General features: G+C 40.5%; 3 protein-coding genes and 1 long non-coding RNA gene across 4 annotated transcripts; 3 read left to right on the top strand and 1 right to left on the bottom strand.

Moving 5' to 3' along the window:
• Window positions 1-540: 540 nt before the first annotated feature.
• Window positions 541-11,192, top strand: tmc2a (transmembrane channel-like 2a). The gene is made up of 20 exons (XM_074617813.1): window positions 541-788; window positions 2,420-2,455; window positions 2,573-3,026; window positions 3,214-3,369; window positions 4,109-4,199; window positions 4,292-4,373; window positions 4,470-4,576; window positions 4,900-4,998; window positions 5,894-6,036; window positions 6,305-6,452; window positions 6,600-6,788; window positions 6,958-7,137; window positions 7,520-7,678; window positions 7,973-8,101; window positions 8,375-8,442; window positions 8,696-8,935; window positions 9,032-9,157; window positions 9,895-9,973; window positions 10,385-10,496; window positions 10,842-11,192. The coding sequence occupies exons 1-20, from the start codon at window positions 752-754 to the stop codon at window positions 11,066-11,068; spliced, it is 2,862 nt and encodes a 953-aa protein (XP_074473914.1). The 5' UTR covers window positions 541-751; the 3' UTR covers window positions 11,069-11,192.
• Window positions 8,399-15,332, bottom strand: LOC141757377 (uncharacterized). The gene is made up of 3 exons (XR_012591632.1): window positions 15,086-15,332; window positions 14,851-14,930; window positions 8,399-8,929 (listed from the first exon to the last, which is right to left on the bottom strand). It is a non-coding gene; the product is annotated as an uncharacterized LOC141757377 (long non-coding RNA).
• On the top strand, window positions 12,341-18,867 carry LOC141757376 (annexin A1-like). The gene is made up of 12 exons (XM_074617814.1): window positions 12,341-12,377; window positions 12,473-12,585; window positions 12,919-13,024; window positions 14,024-14,118; window positions 14,402-14,515; window positions 14,895-14,985; window positions 15,282-15,418; window positions 15,960-16,053; window positions 16,622-16,717; window positions 17,841-17,899; window positions 18,422-18,544; window positions 18,681-18,867. The coding sequence occupies exons 2-12, from the start codon at window positions 12,517-12,519 to the stop codon at window positions 18,735-18,737; spliced, it is 1,041 nt and encodes a 346-aa protein (XP_074473915.1). The 5' UTR covers window positions 12,341-12,377; window positions 12,473-12,516; the 3' UTR covers window positions 18,738-18,867.
• Window positions 18,868-20,301: 1,434 nt separating this feature from the next.
• On the top strand, window positions 20,302-27,083 carry slc30a5 (solute carrier family 30 member 5). Its single transcript, XM_074617188.1, has 16 exons — window positions 20,302-20,799; window positions 21,787-21,909; window positions 22,024-22,090; window positions 22,375-22,460; window positions 22,626-22,713; window positions 22,854-22,941; window positions 23,067-23,143; window positions 23,263-23,433; window positions 23,806-24,094; window positions 24,336-24,544; window positions 24,659-24,816; window positions 25,206-25,335; window positions 25,602-25,872; window positions 25,957-26,183; window positions 26,420-26,548; window positions 26,801-27,083. Exons 1-16 carry the CDS (start codon window positions 20,729-20,731, stop codon window positions 26,969-26,971), a joined length of 2,355 nt encoding a protein of 784 aa, XP_074473289.1. The 5' UTR covers window positions 20,302-20,728; the 3' UTR covers window positions 26,972-27,083.
• Window positions 27,084-27,834: the final 751 nt, after the last annotated feature.

Here is a 27,834-nt window from a genome sequence, read left to right as displayed (position 1 = left end):
ATTTTGGATGTGAAAAATGAGCTCCACTGTATTATTTAATGAGGCTATGTGAGGTGTTTCTCGGATCCGTACGGTTTCCAGCTCTGCACACTCAGGTAGCTGCTGGTTGGCTGACACTGTACCTGCTGTGTTTCTATTGAAAACGTCAGAACAACAACACAATACTGCAGCTGCAAAGTCATCCCAGGGTATATTTACTGTTTGCCTAATGAGCCTCGCACAGGGAAACCTAAACCTTCATTAAATCTTTAGGGCGTCTGGTCTGTGTGTGTTTGGTCTCCAATAACAAGACGAGTGAGAGTGTCTCTTGGCACTGATGTGGTCCTTTGGCCATTTATGAAAAACAAAGCAGGACACAATAATCAAGCCTGGCTAAATAAAGCCACACTGAATGTTTAGTAAGAGTCAAGGCCCTGATATGATCACCTGGTGTGACCCACTGAGGTATCTCACCACCTCTATGTAGTAATAATGAAATATAAATGCCCCAGCTCCCGGAGAATAACCCGGCCTTTCTGCTTGATAAGCCACAGTGGATCACCTTTGGTTTCCAGAATTCACAGCACCTATCCAAGAACACCTGTTGAGAGCGGGTCACATGCAGCAGTCGTCATAGTGACGGCACTGTCAGATACCTGAGTTGGGTGCTGGCGGGGTGCCGAGGCAGGGGAGAGCCAACCTGCTGGGGGGGGAAGACTGGGCGAACGCTGCAGAGGACACAAGAGGACAGACGTGTTTTATAGTCTTCATCATGCCGAGAAAAAGAGACACGGCTTCACACGATGATGGTGAGTTGAAGATTAGTGGATTAATTTATCTTGTAGGTTATAATGATATAAGTTGTATAGTTTATAATAATGTGTGATTTTTAGGAATAATTTGTGTTATAAAATGTACAACCGCTTACTACTTACAGACTTTGCACAACATTATATGCTTTGATGAAAGATACATTAAATAATACATTATTTAACGTGACATAAAAATGAAATGTGGACTCAAGTCATGTGACTTGGCCTTTTTCCACCAGCAGGAACTCAACGAAGCGTAACATGTAGCCATCATCACAGGTTCCTGCTTTTGTTTCCACTGGTCTGGTCTCCACCCACTGTTGGGCTGAGTTCCTGGAACTAAATTTGGACACCGCTCAGGGGTTGATACTGAATGCAAGTTGCAGATACTTTCAGGGGGGTCGCGGTAAACGAAATGGAGACATATACCATAGAAATACAGCTCCATAGCACAACTAGGTGTCAAAAACTCCACAGCGGACTTGCTGAGCTAAATACTAAAGTCTGCATGCTCACAATGACACTGCAAACTAACATGCATCAGCATTTGTAATTAGCACTAAACACACGGTGCCTTCAAATGGTGTTGTGTTTACCGCGTTCACTAGAAAGAGTCCGTATGAACGCCCCTCTCTTGTAGTATTCACAACCTCGTGAAAGTGTAAAGTTTCTGAAAGCTCACAGTTTACGAGTTGTGACGTGTTTGTTGATGTTTTTCAGAAATGGCGGAGGCCTTGGAAGTTCATTTTTTCCGTGCATAATAAGTTAATATATTGTAATTTTAGTCATATATTGTTTTTCTATGTAATTTTATAATAGGTCTGAGGAAAATGTTGAAATTCCCAATGGTCTCATCCTTTTCCTCTATCATTACGTCTTTGCATTTTTTTGCATTTCCTGCATGCGTTCCTCACAACTTAACCAGTTGAGTGCCAAACATATTGTGTACACGACTTCCCATGCTGTAAACACGAGCTCACGAGTTTCATTTGAAGTGTTGTGATGTGTTCTCATTATTTACGAGACAGTGTCGTATGATAACGAGGTAGCTAAGAGATAATTTCTTAGACACAGAAGTGACAATTAGCCTACAAGAAAGGGTTTACCATTTTTTCTTTGGTAAATGTTGTGCACTTCTGTATCTACCCTGCAGCCATGCTAGCAGCTCTGTGAGGCTGTACTTTGGCACAGAGCTAAATGCCAACATTGGCATGCTCACAATGACAATGCAAGCTTGCTGATGTTTAGCAGTTAATTACAATGTTCTCAATCATAACTTTAACATTTGCTAATTAGCACTAAACACAAAGTGCAGTTGAGGCTGATGTTAGTTTTATAGGCACTTTGTCATCCAGTAAAGTATTGAACTAATTTATTTTGACTAGATGATCATGCAAGACAAAATGTTAACGGATTAGCAAAATGATTTGCCTACAGTTCATCCTGTTGGGAACATGAATGCACAAAATGTCATTGTTTTGGGAAACTAACTTTACTTTTTTTTTTGCATTGAATTTGGTTATTAATTGTCGAACAGAATTATAATTGTTGGCATTGTAGATGGATGTGCTCGTTGTTTGAGCTGGTTGAGAATTTGATGTGATTTGATTTTGTGTGTCCTTCCTCAGTTGAGGTAGAGATTGACGAAGAGGATGACAGTGATGGTGAGTGGATAAAACAGCTGGTCATGGAACTGATTTGAAAAATAATTATAGTCTAATACTCTAATAACCAGATTACCAAATATGGCACTTTGTGTGTTTTATTTGGTCTTAATGTAGACGGTGGCACCCCGAGGAGAGGGAACAGGAGGCAGGGAGCTGGGAGAGGAGGTGCAAAGGGTAGAGGCCGGGGGAAGAAGCCTGCCAGCGAGGACGAAGACGAGGATGATGAGGATGAAGCTCCCAAGGGACGCAGGGGGGCAAACAAGAAGAAGCCCACCAAGAAACGGGGGCGGGGGGGCAAAAATGATAGTGATGATGATGAGAGTGAGGACGAGGCTCCCAAGGGGAAGCGAAAAGGAGCAGCCAATAAGAAGAAAGGAGGCAAAGCTCAGGACAGTGATGAGGACAGTGATGTGGGGAAAGGAAAAAGGGGAAAGAAGGGAGGGGGAAAGAAAGGAGGGAAGGATGAGGAGGACAGTAAGGGTAAGAAAGGGGGTGCCAAAGGGAAGGACAAGGGGAAAGACAAGGACAATGACAAGGACAAGAAGAAGAAGAAGAAAAAGGACGACAGGTAAGAAGTCAAATACATAACCTAAAACATAACCTCCTTCCTAAGGTAATTAGTTATTTTAACACCGAAGATCCAAATTCCTTTAATGGACAATATAATTGCCAATACATACAATCAAATTGTCCTGTGATCATTCCCCCTTTTCTCCATCTCAATCTCCATCTCCATCTGCTCTTTTCTCCTCCAGTTCATCTGATTCCAACTCAAACTCTGATGAGGAGGAGGAGTCCATGTCGGAGGGAGAGATGGCCCGGCTGATGGAGGAGGTGGAGGAGAAGAAAAAACTGATCGCCACCATCAGGAACAAGCCCTGGAGGATGAAGAGGAGGCTCGTACACCTGAAGTAATTTCTTACACCCGTCCTGGTTTCCTCACCTGAGCCCAGAATCACCGAGCCATATATCAAGCTTTGACATTTTTACTCAATTCAATTTGTAGATGGAATATTTAGGGTCATTTTACCTGTAAGAATACACGCAAATGTCTGTTTCACAAGTGAAAATATAAACTTGGTAAATTGTACATATTCACATGATGATAATCAGCATGATCACTTCTGCTTGGAATTACACTTGTGACACCACTTTTCATCTGAAACCATAAGTGTTAGCGGTGTAAAAAACATATATATAATATAGATATTATGTTTTCTGATACTGTATCGATTTTCGAAAACACTATTTTATTCTCAATTAATAGTTTACATGCAAAGATTTGTGGCAGACAGTAGTTCATTTTGTGTTGTGCTATGATGATAAATGCAAATGCAGATGTTCTGATTGCATAACTTTTTTTTACTCAGATTTTATGCACATGGTGGTGTTTTCTTTATACTATGACTTAATTACAAAAATTGCATTAAATCGCCTTGCTTACAGTATCGCATTATATCGCAATATATTGTATCTTAACCCCTGTATCATGATACGTGTCATATCACCAGATTCTTGCCAATCCACAGCCCTAATAAGTGTGCTCTTCCCCCAAAACTTGCAGTTGCAATCATCACTCGTCATGGAAAAACTTAAATCCAGCTCATTTTAATGGGCATTTATGTCACATGTGACCTTGTTTCTTCACAGGGAGGCTCAAGAATTTGTGGATAAGTTTGAAGGAGCTTTGGGCAAAGGAAAAGGCAGGAAGTGGTACGCCTACAAAGTTATGATGACTAAGGTATGGCACAAAATTCAACCTTTGTATCTTTTCTCAGAGTTTTGCTTGTGTGTCCCTTTATAATTTTCACTTTTCTTTTTTTTTTATCTCAGAAATGGATCAAGTTCCAGAGGGATTTTGAGAATTTCAGAACAGCCTGTATCCCCTGGGAGAGGAAGATCAAAGATGTGGAGAGTAAGTTGTGTTGACAGCATGCAGCAGTGTTTACCAGCTGAACAGCGACTCCCAGTGGACGGATGCTGAGTTTAAATGTCTCCTCCATGTCCTCAGGTCACTTTGGGTCATCTGTGGCGTCTTACTTTATCTTCCTGCGCTGGATGTACGGCATGAACCTGGTCCTCTTTGGTTTCACCTTTGGACTGGTGGTCATCCCTGAGGTGAAATGATGTAGTCCTGTTTCTGAATTAAAAAGTAGGAATAAAATATATTCAGTATATTAGTTTGAAAGACATTAAGCTATTTATTCATATTTTATTACTATAAAATAAAAAGTCTAAACAAAAATTAATAATAATCCAGTTAATACAACAAACAGATAAATCAAGTAAAATCAGGATATGCTTTTAGATAAAGAATTTTAAGAAGAAATTCAAAAGATGACGCTGACGCAGCCAGCTGCTGACGGCAGCAGGAAAGTTTACCTGGAGAGTGAAATTTAAAATTTAATTCATCAAATAAAATGTTCCTACTTATTTTCCAGGTTCTGATGGGCCTTCCCTACGGGGCCATTCCCAGGAAGACTGTACCCAGAGCAGATCAGGACACCGCTCAAGACTACTCTGTCCTCATGGACTTCAACGTGAGTCTCATATATGATGATATAAATATGCCCAGCCCTCATTGGTTCCAGCGCAGAGGTTACATTTTCAAAGGATGCATGAACATCTGTACAACAGAAGATTTCAGCCTTTTGATGAAACTTTGTACGAGAGTACTTCCTTGTTTATGAATGAAGCGATACACGAGTTGAAGCAGTTGAAGCAGTTGAAGCAGCGGTGCTGTGTGTGTTTTACCAATCAGTGACAATAGCATAGAAATATTTTGTTTTACTTTTGTACGATTTTTGATGGATGTTTTACTAGCGTCCGGTAGTCGCTTTCAGTCCAAAATTGCAAAAGCATAGCGACGCTGCTGGGCGCTGATGTTGCAATGGAACAAACAATTGACTTTCACTTCTTGGCACTATACGTTCTTTGGTAGTACCACCTGACCCGTGTCTTTTTGTGGGGTAAAAGTCCCTGAGAAAATGTCCCAGGAACTTAATTTACACCCTGGTCTCTGCGATTGAATCACAATGAGTTCCTCAAAAGGTTCCCAGTTCCGGGGGAAAGTTCCTGCATTTGAAAAGTGACTTTTGTTGATCCTCTTAAATTATTATAGCTTGAACAATACAGAAGAAAATTTGACTATTTTTCCACTTTCTCCAAATCGCTGTTTTCCTCCTGATTATTTTTTAATCTGTAAACCACAACAGTCGGAGAGAGGAGTTTCAGTTCTTCAGTTCTCTCTCAAAACACACTTTTTCTTTTTATTTGACCTTGAATGACCTAGACATGTAAACCTCCTTTTCGAGAGCATCCTGGCTAAAATGGCAGCTCAACTGCTACTGACTGCTGCACAAATGAACACTAGAGGGAGATGAGAGAGGAGAAAACGAAGGCTAATAATAATGATGGCATCTCTTCTTTTCTTAGGGCTACTGCAAATATTCAGTCCTGTTCTACGGATATTACAACAACCAGAGGACCATCGGCTTGCTGAAGTTCAGGCTGCCTCTGTCCTACCTCATGGTCGGGATCGGCACCTTCGGCTACAGCCTGATGGTCGTGATCCGCACGTGAGTCTGAAGCCGCAAACCGGCTCGGGGGATTCATATGGATCATTTACTTACTGTTCCTTTAAATTAAATGAAATCAAACCAACAGCAAACTTGATCCAACTCAAATCATTCAAATAATCAGAACTGGAGCTTGATGATTTTCTCGTGACAGTTTTACAGGAACAGTGTGTAGCATTTAGGGGGATCTATTGCCAGAAATGGCAGTTTTCTTTAGAGTATAATCAACTGAAAATAAGAATTAGGAAGGCTGTTTTAATTTTTTCAGAATGGCCAAGAACGCTGACGTCGGCGGTGGAGACGGAGACGAAGGAGAGTTCACATTTGCCTGGAAGATGTTCACCAGCTGGGATTACCTCATAGGCAACTCAGAGACCGCTGACAACAAATATGCCTCCATCACCACCAGCTTCAAGGTAACCAATGGCGACCATTTTACAAGAAACATATATGCATGTGTACTGTATTTTCCTTTTGAGCTCACTGCTACACTGCTAAATTCAGTCGATGACGGATTAAGTTCTCTACTGACTGTAAGTCCTTTCTGTTCCTGATAAGAACAGGAGTCCATCGTGGATGAGCAGGAGAACCAGAAGGATGAGAACATTCACCTGCGGAGGTTCCTCAGACTCCTGGCCAACCTCCTGATCATGTGCAGCCTTGGCGGCAGCGGATACCTCATCTACTTTGTGGTGAAGAGGTCTCAGGATTTCGCCAACAGGGACGATCTCAGCTGGTACGAGAAGAACGAGGTAATGTTACATTTGACAAAACAAACACAGTAAGGAAAAGACTTTCCATCATCATGTGATAAGCAGAAAAATATGTAAAATATGTAAAACACAGAGATAGAAAGACAAATAAAATGCTGTTGCCTGTTGACCTGAAGATGTTTATGGTGATTGCGACTGTTTTGGACAGTTGGAGATCATCATGTCTCTGCTGGGTCTGGTGTGTCCCCCTCTGTTTGAGACCATCGCTGAGCTGGAGGACTACCATCCTCGAATCGCCCTCAAGTGGCAGCTCGGACGCATCTTCGCCCTCTTCCTGGGAAACCTCTACACCTTTCTGTTCGCCCTGTTTGACGAGGTCAACACCAAGGTATAGTAGTAGTGTGTGTGTGTGTGTGTGTGTTTGTGTGTTTGTTTACCTGAGTTCTCCAATCTAGATTTTGCTTTTGAGGGGGAAAGTCAGTAGTATTATTACCAAGCATACAGTCTCTCAATCACACATCTCAACACACATGTACCCTTTTTGTAGAAACATACATATTTATAATGTTAATATTTATATTAGAAAGTGTATGAGTTAAGGCTGAGGTCTGCATTGTTTTGATTTGTGGCTCTATCTGGAACAGTTCTCATGTTAGCCTTGGATGGACGATCCACTAGACATTCATAAAAAACAATACTTTGGATCTTCTCAGTATGCTGAATAGAAACTTGTGTCACCTTTGACTGATTCACTTATTTGTGCCTCGTAGTTGGAACAAGAGGAGTCCATTAAGAACGCCACCATCTGGGCCTGGAAGGAGTACGCCGCCAACTACACGCGTCTGATGAACGACACCGATGCCATCCCACCCCCCATGAACCCTGCTGATGTCATCAGAGGACCCTGCTGGGAGACCGCCGTCGGCATAGTAATGAAAATGAAAACTGGTTTACTTTTTTTATATGGCACAGAAACACAAGTATTTCTAAAAGATTGACGACATGACATGATTTTATATTACATCTTATTAGTAAAGGGGTCTTTATGGGGAGATAGCAGGTCAGCAGTAGATGTCACATAGAAGTGGTGGACATCATCTGGAAGCTGGGAACCTGAAGAAAGATGTTTCGAGAACTGTGTGAGATGAGAACATGCGAGGCGTCATGCTGTCAGACAAACCCTCATGTCCCCATTTAACTCTCCTGAATTTGTGATGTTCCAGGAGTTTGTGAAGCTGACGGTGTCGGACATTCAGGTGTCCTACCTGACCATCCTGATCGGTGACTTTGCCAGAGCTGTCATCGTTCGCTTCCTCAACTACTGCTGGTGCTGGGACCTGGAGGCTGGATTTGTGAGTCTGACAGCCGAAGCATTTTAATGTCAATGGTTTACTTAAGGCGTGTTTAAAACGTGTCCATAGCTCAGGAAGTAGTGAACTTTAAATTTTACAGCTGTGATGGAGTAGCTCTGGATGAACTGTATACACTTTGGTGACTTCTGACTTTTAATTCCCATCAGTCTAAGCTGTAGTGTATTTAATGCTAATAAGCAAATATTGAATAAATTCAAACTGCAGTTAAATTTCAGTAAATAATTTGTAATCTTTGTCTCTGTTCACTTTCAGCCATCATATGGAGAGTTTGACATCAGTGGTAATGTACTTGGATTGGTCTTCAATCAAGGGATGATCTGGTACAAACTTTTATTTTTATACATGCACTGGTATTGATGTGATATGATATATGACATGATACTCACATTCATTTCCCCAAAATACGAAATGTCCATACATAGTTCCATATTGGACACACAGTAAAAACTCTGTTCAAATGTTTAATTACTTATACTGCCATTGAATCAACCAAACTGAATTAAAAAGCTTTCATATTTAATGAGTTGTTTCTCATCATCTGATCACATCACATGCGATCATGTTCTACTTCAGGATGGGTGCGTTTTATGCTCCTGGGCTGGTCGGCATCAACGTGCTGCGCCTCCTCAGCTCCATGTACTATCAGTGCTGGGCTGTAATGGCCACCAACGTCCCCCACGAGAGAGTCTTCAAGGCCTCCAAGTCCAACAACTTCTACATGGGTCTGCTGCTCCTCATCCTCTTCCTCAGTCTTTTACCTGTCGTCTTCACCATTATGACCATGCCGCCTTCATTTGACTGCGGACCCTTCAGGTAACAGCACAAACAAACAAAAAACTCCTATTTAACTGTAAATAATGAGTTATAGGAGCATAGTTACACACATGTTGACCATGCTGATGTTTGCAGTGGGAAGGTGAAGATGTTTGACGTGATCATGGAGACGATTGACATGGACCTGCCGGCCTTCTTGGGGACGCTTTTCAGCTATGCAGCCAACCCAGGCCTCATCATACCAGCTGTACTGCTCATGGTGTGAGTGTAGAGGAGACACAGTGGATATCACACACGCACTTAAAGCTTTGAATTCAGTGGGCAAGCTCCGGGTCTGAAAAGTAAAGCTAATGCGGAAGTGCCTTAAACTTGCGTTCTTTCTAACAGCCAGCAGGGGGCGACTCCTCTGGTTGCAAAAAGAAGTGTGATTGTATAGAAGTCTATGAGAAAATGACTCTACTTCTCACTTGATTTATTACCTCAATAAACATTGTAAATATGAGTTTATGGTCTCAATTGCTAGTTTTAAGTCTTCTTGTACGTAGCTCCACCGTCTCGTGTCACTTCTGGTTGCAAAAAAACGAGATGGTGACGGCCAAAAACCAAGATGGCAACAGCAATAATGCCGAATTCGAGGCTTCGTAATTGTAGTTCACAACCCAATGGGTGACGTCACGGTGACTACGTCCACTTCTTATATACAGTCTATGCTTGAACCTAAATTAACCCTTTGATCCAATTTAAATAACTATTAATCTGATTTTAACCATTGGGTTGAATTATATTTTTAAGCTTCTTGTTTACAAATCTTATATTTTTTAAAAAGATGCACATTGCACATTCACACGTACACATCTCAGCACACACGCAAACACACATACTGTACACACACACACACACACACACACACACACACACACAAGCAGCTGTGTGATTACACAAATGAATTGTTGTTTTACAGTCTGTGTCTTTGTAGCCACTTTTTTTTCCCTTTACAGACTGGCCATCTACTATCTGAACTCAGTGTCTGAGGCCTATCAAAACTCCAACATGGAGCTGAAGAAGAAGATGCAGATGGTGAGTAGAGAATGGGGAAAACCTTACATATACAAGAGGGGGTTGTTGCACAGAGCTGCAGACTACTGTACTGACAGAATAAATTAGCCAAAGTTATTATTGATAACAAAATAGTGCTTATTGTACAATAAGAAAAATGTAGAATATTGTCAGCCTTATCCTTTAAACAACTTGTTGACATATATTTAATATAAATAACAACACATTTAACACAACAGTAGGATGCCTCCTTTACTTTCTCTCTCTTCCTGAATGATTCTGAATGTTTTGCCCCACTTTTTTCTGTCCACCACCTCTCTCTCTCTCTCTCTCTCTCTCTCTCTCTCTCTCTGTCTCTGTCTCTGTCTCTGTCTCTGTCTCTCTCTCTCTCTCTCTCTCTCTCTCTCTCTCTCTCTCTCTCTGTCTTTCCAGGCTCGGGATGAAGAGAAGAACCGGAGGAACAACACAGACAGCACCAACCAGGTCATGAAAGACCTGGAGGACCTGCTGCCCAACCAATCTCTCGTGCGTCCACCAGAGCCTGGTCAGTAAACTCTCTTGAACAGCTGATCGTCCTATGCTGATATATGAAATATAGCTACTAAATGTCTCCAGAATAAATATATTTTCAGTTGTTAATATTGTTAAGTGTTGAAATAAATACTGAAGTATTGTATGTATGTGCATATTACTAATCCACCGTTTTCCCCCCCATACCATACCATACCATAAAACTTCAATTCCTTCTGGATATCAAACACTAATACTCATGGGCTTGTAAGAAATACTAACAGCTCTGATGTTCTGCATTCCTTGAGGTATTAAGGTTGTGAATTCGAAACTAAGGTGTGACTGCTCCGCTGATTAATCACCGTCTCTGTCTAAACAGAAAAGACACCTGAGCCAGAAGCAAGGCCAACTAAGACGAAGCCCGGGTCAGCCGGTAAAGGCGTTAACCTGCAGAAAGACGTGACACTGGCATCGCCCAATCCCAACGCTCGAGGGCCAGTGAGGCAGGCGCCAGGGCAAAGAGGACCTGGAGCGGGGCCGGGGCCGGGTCCTGGACCGGGCCGAGGCCGAGGCCGAGGCCGTGGGAGAGGGGCCCCTCCGAGATAACAGTATGAGCAAATCACATTCCTGCAGGCCGTGTTCATCCCTCGGACAATCTCTGTTCATTTCACAACTGGAGACATAAATAGGCACAAAAACAAGGTGTTGAGAGTGTGGCATTTCAGTTCCAAGGACCTTCATTAGGTCTTCATATTTCCTTACTGACAGCAAAAGTTCAAAGTTCACCAAGTCCTTGGGCCAAGGTATAAGCGCAATAGTACAAATAATAATTTCATCACCTCCACTTCTTTGTACATTATTTTCATATTCTGAGACAATGTATTGTCTATTTTTGCTCACATATACTAACGTTATTGTGTGGTCACGTCTGTGCTCAGGCTGTTTTCGTTTTCTCTTACATTTACACTGACTTTGTAATTCACGGTATGATACTAACTTTGAATAAAGTTTAAAATCTTTTAATAACATCTTTGTAGTGGTTCAGTTTATATCCATTTTTTTTATTTTATTGTGTAATATCTTAATGAATTTTTTGTATCAATCGTATTGGCACTAGAATCTATCTTCAAAACGAAACGTAGGTATCGGTAGTATTGATATTTTCCGATTGATACGCCCAGCCCTACCGAGCACCACTCACTTCGCACTACACAGACACTCTACGCACTGGATCTGCTCCAAATGACTCTACAGAGGGCCATTGCCATTTTCGCGTCAGTCACCAGAGCTCTCCAACACGCTTGGCACACGGGAGAGGCTTCAGTTGGCTGCAATCTCCTCACATCACCGCAAGATACAGCTAGATCCTACACACTGCACCTTTAATACAGCTTTTTTTACATTATGTAATAGTAGCCTCCTCCCCAACACCTGTAAACAGATGGTGGTAAAATCAGGTGTGTTGGTGTGTAAAATCATTTCCCCTTCAGCAGTATCAGTTTAAGAGAAAATGTGGAACTTCCGGTTCAGTCATGTAATTGTGCAAAAACAGCGATGTGGATTCTCAGGTCAGTATTTAGGAGTATTTACTTCACCAACTCCTTTAAAATATGAACTACAGTCAACTTTATCTGAGTTGTCTCTTTGTCATTGATAAGTTGTTTGATTAAAAGGTGAAGCGGTTACAAATATACAATACAAGTCTGTACTGAAGAGTCACCCAACCTGTCGGGAACCTCACCTAGCAGGAATGTTGTCTTTGAGAGGTGGCAGACGATTGGCTGATCCTCTGCAGGTGAAAATAAACCTGTCTGAATGCCGTCTGTGGGTGGCGACACTGCAGAGCGAGTTATATACTGCGACTAACACCTGAGATCTACAAACTTGGGCGTGAAGACCGTATGCAGTAGCACAGGTGAGTTTTTTTTTGGGATGTTTAAATATGTATAAATATTTAAATCAACTTTAAATAGTTTATTTGTCTTTCTTGTTTCCTTTTTCCCTCTACAGCGATAGTTCTTTGTTTCTGGTTATAATTTTCCAGCCAAGTAAACATGTCCCTCTTCAAGAAACTCTTCAAAGATATTATCAAAAAAAGACACCCTGACGAGGACACCGTTACAGTGAGTATCAGATCACCTAACAACAAGTCATGAGGACAAAACACTTGTTGTCGGCTGACTTTTAACGAAAATCTGGACATATTGTTTTCTAGTGCTCAAACTTGAGTATTTGCTATGAATTTTTATTTTTCATATAAAATGACTTACTGCCAGCTCTGCTTGTTGTCACCTTATCATCCTCCCCTCCTTCTTTCCTGTCACTCAGCACTGTGATGAAACTGGAATGAATCAAATGTCGTCTTCAAAACTAAAACTAATCTGCAGCTTTGAATTCCTGCTGGTTTGCAACAGCCAGAGTTGGTAAAACATTTGTATTTCTGGCTGTTGTTCCAGGTGAAGGGTAAGCCGAAGCCTAAGTATTATGGAACAGTCGCCCCGTACCCGAACTTCAATGCCAGCAGTGATGCTTCCGTTCTTCAGAAAGCCATTGAAAGTAAAGGTGCGTGTGCTCACTTTAGCAGGGGGTGTATGTGATGGTTTAAAGTTGAAGAACTCAACTCAAGTCAAGCTGCTCCTCTGGTTTTCATAATTTTAAAGAGGACCTATTATGCTCATTTTGAGGTTCATACTTGTATTTTGGATTTCTACTAGAACATGTTTACATTCTTTGATGTTCAAAAAAATGCTTTATTTTTCTCATACCGGCTGTGCTGCAGCACCTCTTTTCACTCTCTGTCTGAAACGCTCTGTTTGAGCTCCTGCCCCGCCCTCCCGAAAAGCCCAGTCTGCTCTGATTGGTCAGCTGGCCTACTCTGTTGTGATTAGTTAACAGAACCAAACTCTTCGGACTCTGTTCCTGCTCCGCTCTAACTAGCTTTGTTTAATGGCGTGTCAAACTTGCCGTTATGCAGATTTATTACACGGCTTTGTTGAATACTCAACACTGATTGGGCTATCAAGGCGTTCTACGGTCTAGGTATGACTTTGCTATGGGCGTAGTTCTGATGTCGGACTCTGGCGGACCGTTTTTGTGTCAAATTATTGATTTCTTAAGTAAGTAGCCGTGTAATAAGTGGGATAATGTACAGCTAGTGGGTCATTGTTGTGAAATAAACCTGCTCTCGTCGGGGTACCACATCGCCGCGTCAGGGTTTATTTCACAACAATGACCGGCTCGCTGTACATTGTCCCTTTACCGGTTACTTGATGACATCACCACGTTACTGAAGGAAAGGCAGGACTTCAAGCAGGGCGATTCAGGCAGTTCAGGAGCAGTGGTTCTGCTGGGGACTTTGGGCTTTGTAACTTTGCAGACCTTTTACATGCACAAAAAACTATATAACACACAAGGAAAGAGAAAAAGCACAAAAGCATAATATGTCCTCTTTAATGTAGAGGGCACAAATCTTCTGTGAAGACTTCACATGTCTGACCTAGAGGCCGTGCTCTAAGTGCTTTAAAGAAAGCAAGCTAAGAAAGTACAACTTGTCCCTCACAGACGTGGACGAGGATGTGATCGTTGCAATCCTGGTGAAGAGAAGCAATGAGCAGAGACAGAAGATCAAAGTGGTTTATGAATCGTCCACTGGGGAGGTGAGTGGTTCACATCTCACGAGTCGAGTATGGTCAAATAAATACAAGACCAACAAGCTGAACACAAGTCTGGAAAAATACTGAAACATGAAATGTCCAGCAAACCTCCCTCTATGATACCTCACTATGTAAAGTGGTTTGAGCTTTTACAGATTTGCAAAACAAATGAGGTCAAATGTTGTGAAAGCAACAAGTCATTCAATCATTTGTTGTCCGTTTTGAAATGCCATGATTATAATGAACAGTCTCTTGCTTTTGTGTTGCTGCTCCTTGTGTCTTGCAGAATCTGGAAAGAGCTCTGAAGTCGGCTCTCAGGTCCGATTTAGAGGACGTCTCTCTGGCTCTGCTCATGATGCCCGCTCAGTTTGATGCCTACCTGCTCAGGAAGGCCACAAAGGTAAATATCAGCGGTTGATGTACGACATATCAGATGCCAAATGTCACTCTCCATGTCCCTCCACTGCACATTTTTACATTCAGAGGTTTTTGCTGCTGGGTCCTCTTTTCTACATTGGTAGACAAAGTAAAAAAGTGGTGAACTCCCGCACGTTGTCAGCCCAAAAATGTATCAAAGAAACTGTGAATTTTAAGCTGACAGTGTGCAGGAGTTCTTTTTCGGCAAGCAGCTACACACACTTACACCTTTGAAGCTGCTGTTTATTTCAGTCACAGTTTGATCTGTTGTTTGCTACACCTGGGGATGGAACCAGCTGTCACCAATATTAAAATTACCATTTTAGATTTGGTCACTCCCAGCATTTGCTCTGTTCCAACAGGGTTTCGGCACACATGAAGACATCCTGGTGGAGATTCTGGCAACAAGAACAAACGATCAGATTCGAGAGATCAAGAGAGTCTTCAAAGAAGGTTTGCCCTGATTCAATGCAGTTGCTCTGTTATTTGTAGGTGAACATGCTCTGAGTTCCTGAAAGGTTTTCACATTTTACGTAACAACTTTGGTATTTACCTGACACTCTTTAGTGTCTCTGGTGCACGCAGCAGTAGAACAACACTGACTTCCCAGACAGTGCAGCACTGTAATCACCCGGTCATGAGGATTGTAAGCCTCTAAACAACAGCTAGAACCACTGCAGTCATTCTTTGTTCCATTATCGTTTTGCAAAGTCTGTTATCTTTGTGCTGAAATGCTCTTTGTCCCGCAGAGTACGAAGAAGACCTGGAGGACGTTATGGAGCATGAAACCAGCGGTGACTTCACCGCAGCCCTTCTGGCCTTGTTGAAAGCAAACAAAGATGAGAGCGGGGTAATCGACACGGATCTGGCCCAAAAGGACGCAGAGGTAAAGTCAGGAAAATGTACTTTTAAATGATGAGGCTTATTCAATATATCAACGCATCAATTAAACTTGGGTCACAAGTGCATAGTTTCATTTTAACAAAGGACTTAGTAATTCCCTAAAACAGCTGGGCACCGTCTTTTTTAACAAACGTTACTCAAACAGGAGGAGGTGCATTTGTTGGGGACTATTAATACACATTTGGTGCGCTAGTGGGTATTTACAGATGCAGGATGGTGTATGTGGCATTGAGTCAAAATAAACTACAGTGTGTGTGTTCATGGTAACGAAGGAACATGTCACCCAGTGCAACAGTGCCGCTCACTAATGTGTTTTTAATATTTTTAAAAATGCAAAAATCCTATTGGCTTTGTCAAGGGGAACCAGGGTGATGCTAACTTCCGGGTTGACCTACAAAAATACGTCATCCCTGGACCACTCTATAAGAAAAATATAGAATATCACCAGAGTTTTCCTTTAATGTAAAAGACTTGTAGAGAACAATATGAACTGATTATGGCGTGTTTCTGTTTTGTACCTGTAGGTTCTGTTTGAGGCAGGTGAGAACACCAAAGGGATCAATATTTCTGCCTTCATCGACATCCTGACCACGCGGAGCGGGCTGCAGCTCTCTAAGAGTAAGCGCTTGAAATGTGTGAATGTTTCATCTGAATCAGCCGAAACCTTCATTTCAAAGAGTTCACACACACACACACACACACACACACACACACACCCACACATACACACACCTGGAAAAACAGGTTCTATCAGGTAACAGGTGGAACACACCCAGCAGTGTCGGAACAAAGCAAAGTAGACCTGGTTTTTAACGAAACTATATCTTCATCATCCATGGAATTACTCATTTAAGGTAAAATGAAATACAGTTGTACTCTGGATGAGGTCATAGATTTCTTTAGATTTATGTATCAAGTGAAGGTTTATTTAAGCACACGCACTCATTCGACATGGCAATGCTCCATGGTTCAGCTCAATGTTTATTTAGAGTTCTGGCAGTTCATGTCTAAAGATCCTTTCAAACCCGCTAGAGGCTGCTTATTTTTAAATTCCAGAAACATTTCGGGGTAAATGCAATGATCTCATTCCTTGGCTACAAGGACTTTTTGGAGAGGCATCTGCGTTCTCTCTGAAAAGTAGCCCATTTACCTCTAAATGCATGTTGTTTGTCTGTTTATGTGTTAGTGTTCGAGCACTACGCTGAAGTCAGTGACGTCTCATTACCCAAAGCGCTGGACATGGAGCTGAAAGGAGACATTGAAGACTGTCTCATTGACATTGGTAAGGAGGGTTTCTTTATTTTTTTTCCTGATTTGATCAGATTTGGCTTCACTTTTCATGAATAAGGATGTCTCTTGTCTCTACCTCTTGACACTTTCAAACCCTAAAAGGCCCTAAAAGACATTTTCTGAATCAGCTTCTTACTGTGAGCAATGGGGTCATCAGGGTCGGCTTTAGGCATATAGGCCATATAGGCCATATAGGTGCTCACCTAGGCCGCCACCTTTTGGGGGGCTCTGGTCGCCCTCTAAAAAAAAAAAAGAAAGAAAGAAAGAAAGAAATACACTTTTCACCCCTGTAACTCTCTTTCTCACACTTTTTCATCTGCCCAGCCGCAATTATTTGTTAATAAAAGTGTAAATTGTAGTGAAACACTTTCCGCCATCAATATCAGGGACCAATTGTTTATTTATATTATAATAGATACAGTTATTTATGAAAATAAAATTCTTAATTTTTATATTAAAACCATTGTGATGTCACCAAAGGGGCTAGAGCTGGCCTTGGGGGTCCTACATGAATTTGGTTATTTTACATGAAAGATCTGTATTTGTGTTTTTGTCTGTGCTTTTCTCACTTGTTTTGAAGTGGCAAAACCAGTGCATCAATCAGGATCAAGGAATATCTGATATATATATAGCAGTTGTGGGTTGTGTGTTTATGTTGCCAGGCCACCGTCAATCAAATCTGATCAAAGCACACCCACACAGTCGTGAAGCAGATTAGTTGAGCTTTTTAGTCTTAATCTCTTGATAAATAATAACTAAGGATGCTTTTTTTCCCCAAACCTTAACTGTGATTGTAGCACATTTAGTGATGTATATTCATATACAAGAATAGGAAAGGTCAGAGGGTCTCCTAAATCCACCAAAACGACTGAACTTCCACAGTAAATTTAATGGAAATCATGCCAGTGGTTGTTGAGACATTTTACACAATTATTTTCACATTCTAGTCTCTATCATGTGGCACATCACACACCATGAAGTCATGGAGCGTCTAACCTTGTATGGGCTACTTTAGCCTCAACATAAAATGTCATGAAAGTAAATAAAGAAACACTGTGAGCTGTCACAGTTGCATATTTTCAGTGGGAATGTTTGTGTGTGTCTTTGACGTTTAGTGAAATGTTCCTGGAACACACCGGCTTTCTTCGCTGAGAAGCTCCATCTGGCTATGGAGGTGCGTGTGAACATCTGCTCTTTATCGCCATATGTCAGAGTGCATATGTGTGTGTGTGTGACTTTTCCTCAGCTGTATGCAGTTTTCATTTTCTGTTTTTCTCATGTAATTTGAACAATTCATGTTGAATAATTAGCGTTTGTGTTTTTCTTTCAAATGCCTGCTTGGGAATTTATTTGAAATAGTGTAAATGAATTGAAAAGTCTGCCCTAATATGCTGCATTGACGTGCAAATAATATGTGAAAAGTAACTTTACTTGTCAGAAATTAGCTTGGAAATGAATCTTTGTTTTGCAGCCGACTCTCAAATGTCAGATTTTGGAGGTCTGGTCACCATAAATATTGTCTGGAAAACACTGCTTAACTGTAGTGATTGATTATGCAACCACACATACACAGATGTATGTAGCAATGGTACATCACTTTACCCAATATCATACAAATATTGATTGAGAAAACCTGCAGAATGAGGCGATTTGCATGCTTTCTTCCAGCGATAAAGCCTCTTCTCCGTTCTCACAGGGACACGGCACATGTGAGGACACACTGATCAGGGTGCTGGTGAGCCGCTCTGAGGTTGACCTGAAGAAGATTGTGCAGGAATACCGGGCCATGTATGACGTTAGCCTACAGGAGACCATACTGGTAAAATTACATACCTGTTAAGTATTTGAATTTTCCTGAATGGCTGCCTTTACGTTCTCATTCATTCAGTCCAGAAACAAAAAAAAGATTATTTTAGAGTATTTCAGCTAAGCAAATCTTTGTCTCTGTTTCCCAGATGGACACTAAGGGACACTATGAGACCGTCCTGCTTGGACTGTGTGGACCTCACTGAAATTCTTCACAGGAAATGGAGGCCAGCTTGTCCATCGGATGACACTGAAATCTCACATCTTTCAAAAATCTGTCTGTTTCATTGAGTAGATGTAATTCCACCAACAATAAAAAACATCTGATACCCGTTCTCTCTGTTGTTTGATGTTTCTCTTTTTGCTTTTAATGTGTTGTCATTCTTTTTTTTACAATGAATTCTCTCCACTTATATATTGAGCTGTAAAAACAACATGGTTAATAGTTTATTATAATAAATTACAATATTTTTGAAAAAGATGTGGAGGAGATGGAGCGGGAGAAAAGAGGAGGTAGAAACTTTGGATAGAAAATCTCAAATAAGCACGACAGCAGGAAATGTATTTACTTTGAAATAAATGCAACAGCATATCCAATGAATATATATAACGCAAATTTGATTTAATGCCACTAATTTCTTTAACGCGACTTACAATTTTTTATTAACCTCTTAAAAATCAATAATTAATGTGCAATTAATTTATGATTGAAAAAATTGTATGATTAATCGGGATTAACTATGAAAAATCATGCAATTAATCGTAATTAAAATCTAAATCTGGACCTTCTCTGTAAGTTAAGTCAAGTCGAAATGTTGACTTTGTACATCGAAAGTAAAATATAGGATTAAGTAAAGATCATGAGATACTAAATCATAATTTTGAGATGGTCAAAATATTTAAATTTGGATTTAAAACAAAATTATGAGATACTAAAGTATTTTTTTTTTTTTTTACAATTTTTGATTAACCTCTTAAAAATCAATAATTAATGTGCAATTAATTTATGATTGAAAAAAAAATTGCGATTAACTATGGAAAATCATGTGATTAATCGTAATTAAAATCAAAATCTGGACCTTCTCTGTAAGTTAAGTCATAACCATAATATAACAAGTCGAAATGTTGACTTTGTACATCAAAAGTATAAAATATGATTAAGTAAAGATCATGAGATTCTAAATCATAATTTTTAGATAGTCAATATATTTGAATTTTGATTTAAAACAAAATTATGAGATACTAAAGTATTTTTTTTTTTTTTTACAATTTTTGATTAACCTCTTAAAAATCAATAATTAATGTGCAATTAATTTATGATTGAAAAAAAATTGCGATTAACTATGGAAAATCTTTTTTCTTTTTAATCATCAGATAGTAAAGTCGTTTTTTTTCAATAAACTTTATTCTAAATTTGTAAACAATACAAAGAACAATTAAATCAACACATAGGCAAAAAATACATATATTTATTATATACATATATTATATATATATTACATATATATATATATATATATATATATATATATTATACATAAAGGAAATAAAGGGATAAATAAAAACAAACAAACCTAAAAAAATTAAGAAAAAAGTAAGTAAGTAAGTAAGTAAAAAAAAGTAACATAAAACACAAAACAAGCAAAGGGTTAATATTAAACTAAAGTAAATATTCTAAGTATTTAAATCAGAATCGTGGCTCTCCTGCGCAGAACCGGACTGCGCAGCATCAACGTCACCAACACACACACGTGACGTGGACTTTTGTTTACCGTGTCCGGAAGTGCTGTGGCTCTTTGGTTTTGGCTGCTCTGGGTGTTTTCTTCTTTCATTACGGGCTCTAGCTGTTAATGTGGCTTAACTCAGCCTTCATATTGTTTATTATCTACCTCTAACTAAGCGACTACATGTGTTTGTTGTCGTGTATCACACTCAGAGCACGTGGCGAAGCTAGAAGATAACATATGTTAAAACTAGCCTTAACTAGCTAACAGGCTGCCTGCAGGTTTGAGCCTGTTTACACTTTAGTTTTACAAATTCAGTTAACTTTAAGACGCAGAATGAATAACAGCCAGAAGGAGAGTGGTCATATTGTTCACCTGTACATTTTCTAGGGTGGTTTATATCTTAACTCTTCAGGTAACAGTGATGTTTAGCATATTGGGGACATAAATACTGGGTGTTTAGGTGCTTGAAGATGGAGGATAAATACAGCAGCAACATGCTCTCAGGAGGGAAGCTGGGCATGGTGGAAGTGCCCAATTCTAGGTATGTATCTGCTGTTAATCTGACTTTAATCTCATCCTAACTGGAGTTATTGTTTGTGTTTTGTTGACATTTAATCAGCAGATCACTGTCTGTAGCCCATGTTACAGTTTCTAATGATTATTATCTCAGTATACTATCAATTGATTAGTTGTTTAGTGTGTATATATGGCCAAAATTGGGTCTATTGTGAGTCTCAGAGGGTTAAAGTAATTTGCAAAAAGCTCAATGGGTGTGCAAAACCTTTCTCTTTCAAAGGTCTTTTTTATTAGTTGTCAATAATCAATAGAACTGTGCTTGTTTGTATTTTGTTGACATTTAATCAGCAGATTACTGTCTGTAATCCATGTTACAGTTTGTTTATCAGCTGAAATTAATGCACTAATGATTATTATCTCAGTATACTATCAATTGATTAGTTGTTTAGTGTGTATATATGGCCAAAAATGGGTCTATTGTGAGTCTCAGAGGGTTAAAGTAATGTGCAAAAGCTCAATGGGTGTGCAAAACCTTTCTCTTTCAAAGGTCTTTTTTATTAGTTGTCAATAATACAGGGAAAGTTAATTTTTGTTTTTCTGAACAACACATCAATCAATCAATCATACCTGACAACAACATACACACAGAAAGCCACAGCTGGCCACAAAAGACATAACTGATTCTCAATCATGGATACATGAAATTAAAATTGTAGAGAATACAACACAGCGAGAGTATCCGTAAATAAGTCATGTAATAATAATAATAATAATAAGAGTAAAAATAAATAAATATATTAATACATACCTACATACAAACACACACATATACATATACATACATACATATATACATATACATACATATACACACATACACATACACATACTTACATACATATAATAATAAAAATAATAATGAATAAATAATACAAATAAAAAAGCTTTAATGGAATGGTTGTTTGTTTCTCTCCAGTACTAATATATTTATCTTTGTCCTTTTCCTCCTCAGGTTAACCAGATACATAGTTTTACTGTTTGTCACAAAGGTCCTCAAAGCTCTTGGGATCTTTGAATCTTACGACATCCTCAAAGTTGTTCACATTGTCCAATTCATCTTTATACTAAAATTAGGGTAAGTACTCTTATGCTTATTACTTGCACTTGTTATTGTGTATTATTATTACTTAGGATTTTTGTATTTATGGATGATGACAACATGCTGACAGTGATCCTTCTCGTTTCTCAGGAGCGCCGTTATTCTGCTTTTCTTTCAAAAGCCTTTCTCCTCTGGCAAAGTCATCTCAAAAAGACAGGTTTGTTGGATTTCTTCCTTGCTTCATTTAAGAAAAAGATGTTTCTCTATTGCTCTTAACTTCATCTGCCATTTCTACTTCATTTGACATAACAGTGTTGGCACACACTGTAAATATTTGTTTGATCTTTTACCCACCTGTTGTCTGTAGTGTTTTAAGAAATGTTAAGGTTGAGCTTTATAAAAGTAAAAGACATCTTTTTCATTAAAGACATTGTAAAGCCACGGTGTCAACCTGCCATAATAATTCATCTGTTTTCTTTTTAAAATCTGTTTTCTTTGTAGTGGATAAAGTTACTAAAGCATGCTGTTTTCAGCTGTGTCATATCCCTCCTGGGCTTCTTCGGTCTGACTCTCTGTGGACCTCTAAGGTAAAATATCAACATAAATGTGTGTTAGAGTGTGTTTTTCATAGCAGTTAAAGGGTAACTTTAATGTTTTTGTATCTAAGTGACTAATGGGGACAACATTTTGAAAAAGGTTCAGACTCTGTTGTGGTCATGGTGTGATGAAAATTGGGGTCTCGTCTTTTACAGGACATTGTTGCTTTTTGAGCACAGTGATGTGGTGGTCATTGCTCTCCTCGGTGTCCTGTTCACAAGCTCAGGAGGGGGGCCGTCCAAGGTAGGAGGCCACAGGTTCACACAACAATCAGAAACCTGTCCCCAAATGAAGCGACCGTGTTGGACTGTGTATTCTTCCTCATGTTATCACTGTGGTAGAAGTGTGTAATAAGCTGTTGGTTTGTCTGTGACTTTGTGCAGACCAGAGGCGCTGCTCTCTTCATCATCGCTGTGATCTGCCTCCTCCTCTTCGACAACGACGATCTCATGGCGAAGATGGCCGAGCACCGTATCCTTCGCTCCACATGAGGGGCAGCAGTTACAGCTGTTTTTTCTTGTTATTGACCTGATGTGTTAGTGCTTATCATATTTCTCTGTTTGTATTGTGTTTGCCTTGACTCATCTTCTAACCAGCTGAGGGACATCATGACAGCGCGCTCACTCATTTCCTCTACACCGCCATTGCATTTTTAGGGGTTGCAGATCACAAAGTAAGCAAATGCCGTATCACAGAGTAAATTGAATGTTTATTACTGCCTACAGAAGTATAGCAAAGTGTTTCGCTTTCTAAATTAATTTCCTCCCTCTATCTTCCCGTTCTTCCTGTCAGGGAGGTGTAGTGCTGCTGGTGGCCTCCCTGTGCCTGAAGGTGGGCTTCCACACGGCCTCCAGGAAACTGTCTGTAGAAATTGGTGGTGCGAAACGCCTCTATGCTCTTGACAACCTGGTATCGTCTATGGTGCTGCTGCCCTGGGTCATAGTGCTCTCAGCAACCACAGAAGTAAGTGCACCACAGACCATGTAAAAAAAAATGGAGAAATGCAAGTTGGAAAACTACATAGACAAAGTGAGATGTTATTTTTCTTTAGATAATTAAATTTCCATTGCTATCTGTTTCTGTAATTGTGTTCACCACCTTATTCAAACATAGAACGATTTCTTAAATTACTTGGACTGTACTGCATATATGACCATATAAACAGGAAGCCTACTGTATATGTATCTTCTTTAGTTCCATGTCTTCATACTGTGAACTGAAACTACGTCTGTTTACGGTCAGATGAGTGAAGTCTTCATTTTTGTCTTCATCTATGTCACTCAGATGGTCATTTATTTGACCTCCTCACTGACTGTTTTTTCACTCCGTCTCCAGAGTAAAGTAGAATCATGGTCGGCCCTCATCCTGCCGTTCGGGATGATCATCCTCTCTGTAATGATCCTGGAGTTTTACGTCGAGGCCATCTGCAACCAGAAGATGGAGGCGCCAAGGTGCGCCCGCTACGGCGCCATCACCCTCTTCCTCAGCGCCCTGCTTCTAGCCAACTTCTGGACTCACCCGCTGACCGACCAGCTGCGCTCCATGAGCAAACCGCCCCAGGAGGTCAGCACAGAGCACGTGCTCTCTGGAGGAGTGCTGGTCAGCGCCATCTTCTTCATCATTTGTAAGTAACAGCCGCAGATAGAACTGAGTTGAAATTGTAATCATCATGTAGTCGTCATCATTTAAAACCTACCTCAGATCGTCCCACTTCTTGGGTGTACATCCCAAGCAGCACTGGCAAAGCACTTATGGATGTTTCTGTATTTCACCATTTTCACTGAAAAGCTTAAACTCCTGGTGTTTTCTGTCCATATTATTAAGTTAAATGTGTATCTGTTCTCCTCCCTCATCTCTCCCTGCAGCCTCCAGTATTCTCTCGTCTCCGTCAAGAAAAGGTCAGAAGGGCACCCTGGTGGGTTACTCCCCTGAAGGGACTCCTCTGTACAACTTCATGGGTGACGCCCTGCAGCACACGTCGCAGTCCCTCCCACGGTTCATCAAAGATTCCCTCAAACAGATCCTGGAGGAATACGACTCCAGACAGATCTTCTACTTCCTGTGTCTTAACCTGGTACGTACAGTGTCAGGAAGAGAAAACTCACAACTGGCCATCAGGTGAAAGTAGCTTTTTAAATCACTGACTTCTCTTTTGTTATTTAGAGGTTTGTTGCTCTGCATGTTTCAGGCATTCACCTTCGTGGAGCTGTTTTATGGCGTTTGGACCAACAGTCTGGGACTGATCTCTGACGGCTTCCACATGCTGTTTGACTGCTCGGCTTTAGTCCTGGGCTTGTTTGCTGCCCTCATGAGTCGCTGGAAAGCTACAAGGATCTTTTCCTATGGGTAATGTCCACAAAAACATGTGGAAAGTATGGAGGGCAATAAATGAATAAATGACTCAATAAATAAATAGATATGTCATTAAATTGAGCAAAAATAATATTTAAATAAATGTAGCCATTAATTAATTGATAAAATGCAATATACATTTTAGGATTATTTATTTATTTGTATTAAATCCCATATTTATTTATTCCTCTGTTTAATTTTCCTTTTTATTATTTTATGTATTTGTTTCTTGTTAATTTATTTATATTTGCATTTGTTATTTATTTATTTGTCTATTTATTTATTTTTAATTTTTAAATGTGTTTATTTATGTATGTATTAAAAAAAAATGTAAATCATTTAAAATTCAGTCGGATGTTAAATTTGACTCTTGTTTTTTTCAGGTACGGTCGTGTGGAAATACTTTCTGGATTTATCAATGGCCTGTTCCTGATGGTCATCGCTTTCTTTGTCTTTGTTGAGTCGGTTACCCGTGTGTTGGATCCCCCTAATATAAACACAGACATGCTGACTGTGAGTAAACTGCATCTACCACTTAATGTAAAGGCCACTAAAGTTGGACAGGTTTGCTCCAACCTGTCCAACTTTAGTAACAGTTATTTGCCGTGTCCTGGTGTGTCCTGATCATGTCTTTACCTTTTCATTTCATTTTCAAGTATCTGCTATTACTAATACTCCTCCCCAGATATTTATATTTCAAACATCTCTCTGCCATCACTTATTGATGGTCTTTTATCGAATCAGTCTGAACTCTGCGTGCCGTTTTTTGTCTCCTGCAGCCGGTGTCTGTCGGAGGCTTACTGGTCAACCTGGTGGGTATCTGCGCCTTCAGTCACGCTCACGCTCACGCCCACGGCGGCAAAAGCTGCTCTTCAAATGACCACCGCGACTCGCACCACGGCCACTCCCACAGCGAGCACAGCCACGGAGGTCACGGCCACTCTCACGGAGGGCACGGACATAGCGGACACGGGCACAGCAGTCATGGGCACGGCGGACACGGGCCCTCTCATGGCTCCGGGGGCGGAGGCATGAACGCTAACATGAGAGGTGTGTGTTTCTGTTGATAAACTTAAAGCGCTTTGTGGAAAGAAGTTATAACCTAATAAAATTCTCATGTTTTTTTCCTTCCAGGTGTTTTCCTCCATGTCCTGGCTGACACGTTGGGCAGCGTCGGCGTGATCATCTCCACCATCCTCATCCGTCAGTTCGGCTGGCTGATCGCTGACCCTATTTGCTCGCTCTTCATCGCCACGCTCATTTTTCTCAGCGTCATCCCTCTGATGAAGGACGCCTGCGAGGTTCTTCTTCTACGAATACCTCAAGAAAATGAAAAGGACCTGAACAGTGCGCTGGAAAAGGTGAGGAGTCGCATGTGATGAGGACAAAGTAGTTACTGCAGTTTTCTCTAACAGATGGTGGTTTTACTGCCCATCAAAGTATGGAGACGTTTGGGCAAATCTGTTTTCTATTCCACTTAAAAATAGGGTTGTAATCTTGAGGAATTAGCAAGAGAACGCAAAATTTTATAAATTCTCCAATTGAAAAACAGAGGCCAGTGTTGCCCTGGTGTTAATTTTACTGAGTGTTATTTCAGATTGAGAAGATCGAAGGAGTGTTGTCGTACAGAGACTCTCATTTCTGGAGGCATTCAGCCAACATGGTCGCAGGGACCATCCACCTCCAGATCATGGCAGATGTGGTGGAGCAGAGGATCGTACAGCAGGTCAGTAGAAACAGTAGAATCGAGAGTCATGCTGCTGTTTCACTGCAGACTCCATACCTGAGGGCTTAACATCATCATACCAGCTGACAACAGCTTGATCCGAGATCCGTGTTTGTTATTTGGAGAATAATTGATGAGTCATTTTATATTCATGCTCCCTTGAAGATGAATCCCCGGGCAGATCGCTGTGACATTTTGCTTTAGGGTCATTGACCGTTCTGATTGGTCTGTGTGGTTCCCCCTGATTCGTAGGTGACGGCAATTTTGAAAGACGCCGGGGTGAATAATCTGTCGGTCCAGGTGGAGAAGGAGGCGTACTTCCAGCACATGTCTGGACTCAGCACAGGATTTCATGAAGTTCTGGCAATGACGCAGCAGATGGAGTCCATGAAATACCTGAAAGACGGGACGTGTATCATGTAACGACCATCTGTTGGACCAAATGAAACTTTACCGATTCAACAGTCTCTTTTTACATTGAACTGTACAGTATATGTATGTATGTGGTTAAATAAATCTGAATATATTGGTTTTATCTTTGTGTCAGCTGCATTTAGTTTTTGTGTTTGCTCAGAATTTTTCCTGCTCCAAACATTCAGTATTTAACTGCCTTTACTATTTGACATTTTGACTGTAGAAATATTTATTACAACACTCAAAGTGGAAGCAGACAACTGCCACAAAGATAACCGGATCACTTTCTGTTTTCCTCAGAGCCCAGCAACTACTAACAAACGTTTTGTTTTCCACAGTTACTTCAAATGTTCCACCATCTGCCGTTTCTGCTGCTGGGAATAGAAACTGCAAATCCATTGATACTCTTTTGGTGGCTTTTTGGGATAGCTACTACCGATAACTACTGGGGAAAACAAAAGGGCTATTCCTCTTCCTGTTTTGGTTGTACAATGGTTGACGCACTTCCTTTGTGCCATAAATAAGGCTTCATTTGACAGTGAAAGCGAGGCCAAATCATTTTATGCATAAATGATTTTGGGCTGACGGCTGTTCGTAGCTATAACTGTATAACACATTATTCAATAGGGGATGGATAAAGACATAATATTTCACATCAAATTTCACTTAAAGGAGCAATGCGTAGGATTTGGCGGCATCTAGTGGTGTGGTTGCGGATTGCAATCAGCTGAATACCCCTCCGTTCATCCCTCCCTTCCTAAGCCTGTCGGAAAACTACGGTGGCCTTCTACCAGAAGGGGCATAAAGGCATAAAAACATGAAAGGCACTCGATCTCTCCGCTTTGGCGTAGACTTTGGGCTTTGTAACTTTG

The sequence above is a fragment of the Sebastes fasciatus genome, chromosome 19 (genome assembly GCF_043250625.1).
Source record: "Sebastes fasciatus isolate fSebFas1 chromosome 19, fSebFas1.pri, whole genome shotgun sequence".
NCBI lineage: Eukaryota > Metazoa > Chordata > Actinopteri > Perciformes > Sebastidae > Sebastes > Sebastes fasciatus.
Note: the sequence above shows the minus strand (reverse complement) of the source record. Positions and strands in the feature narration are given on the sequence as shown.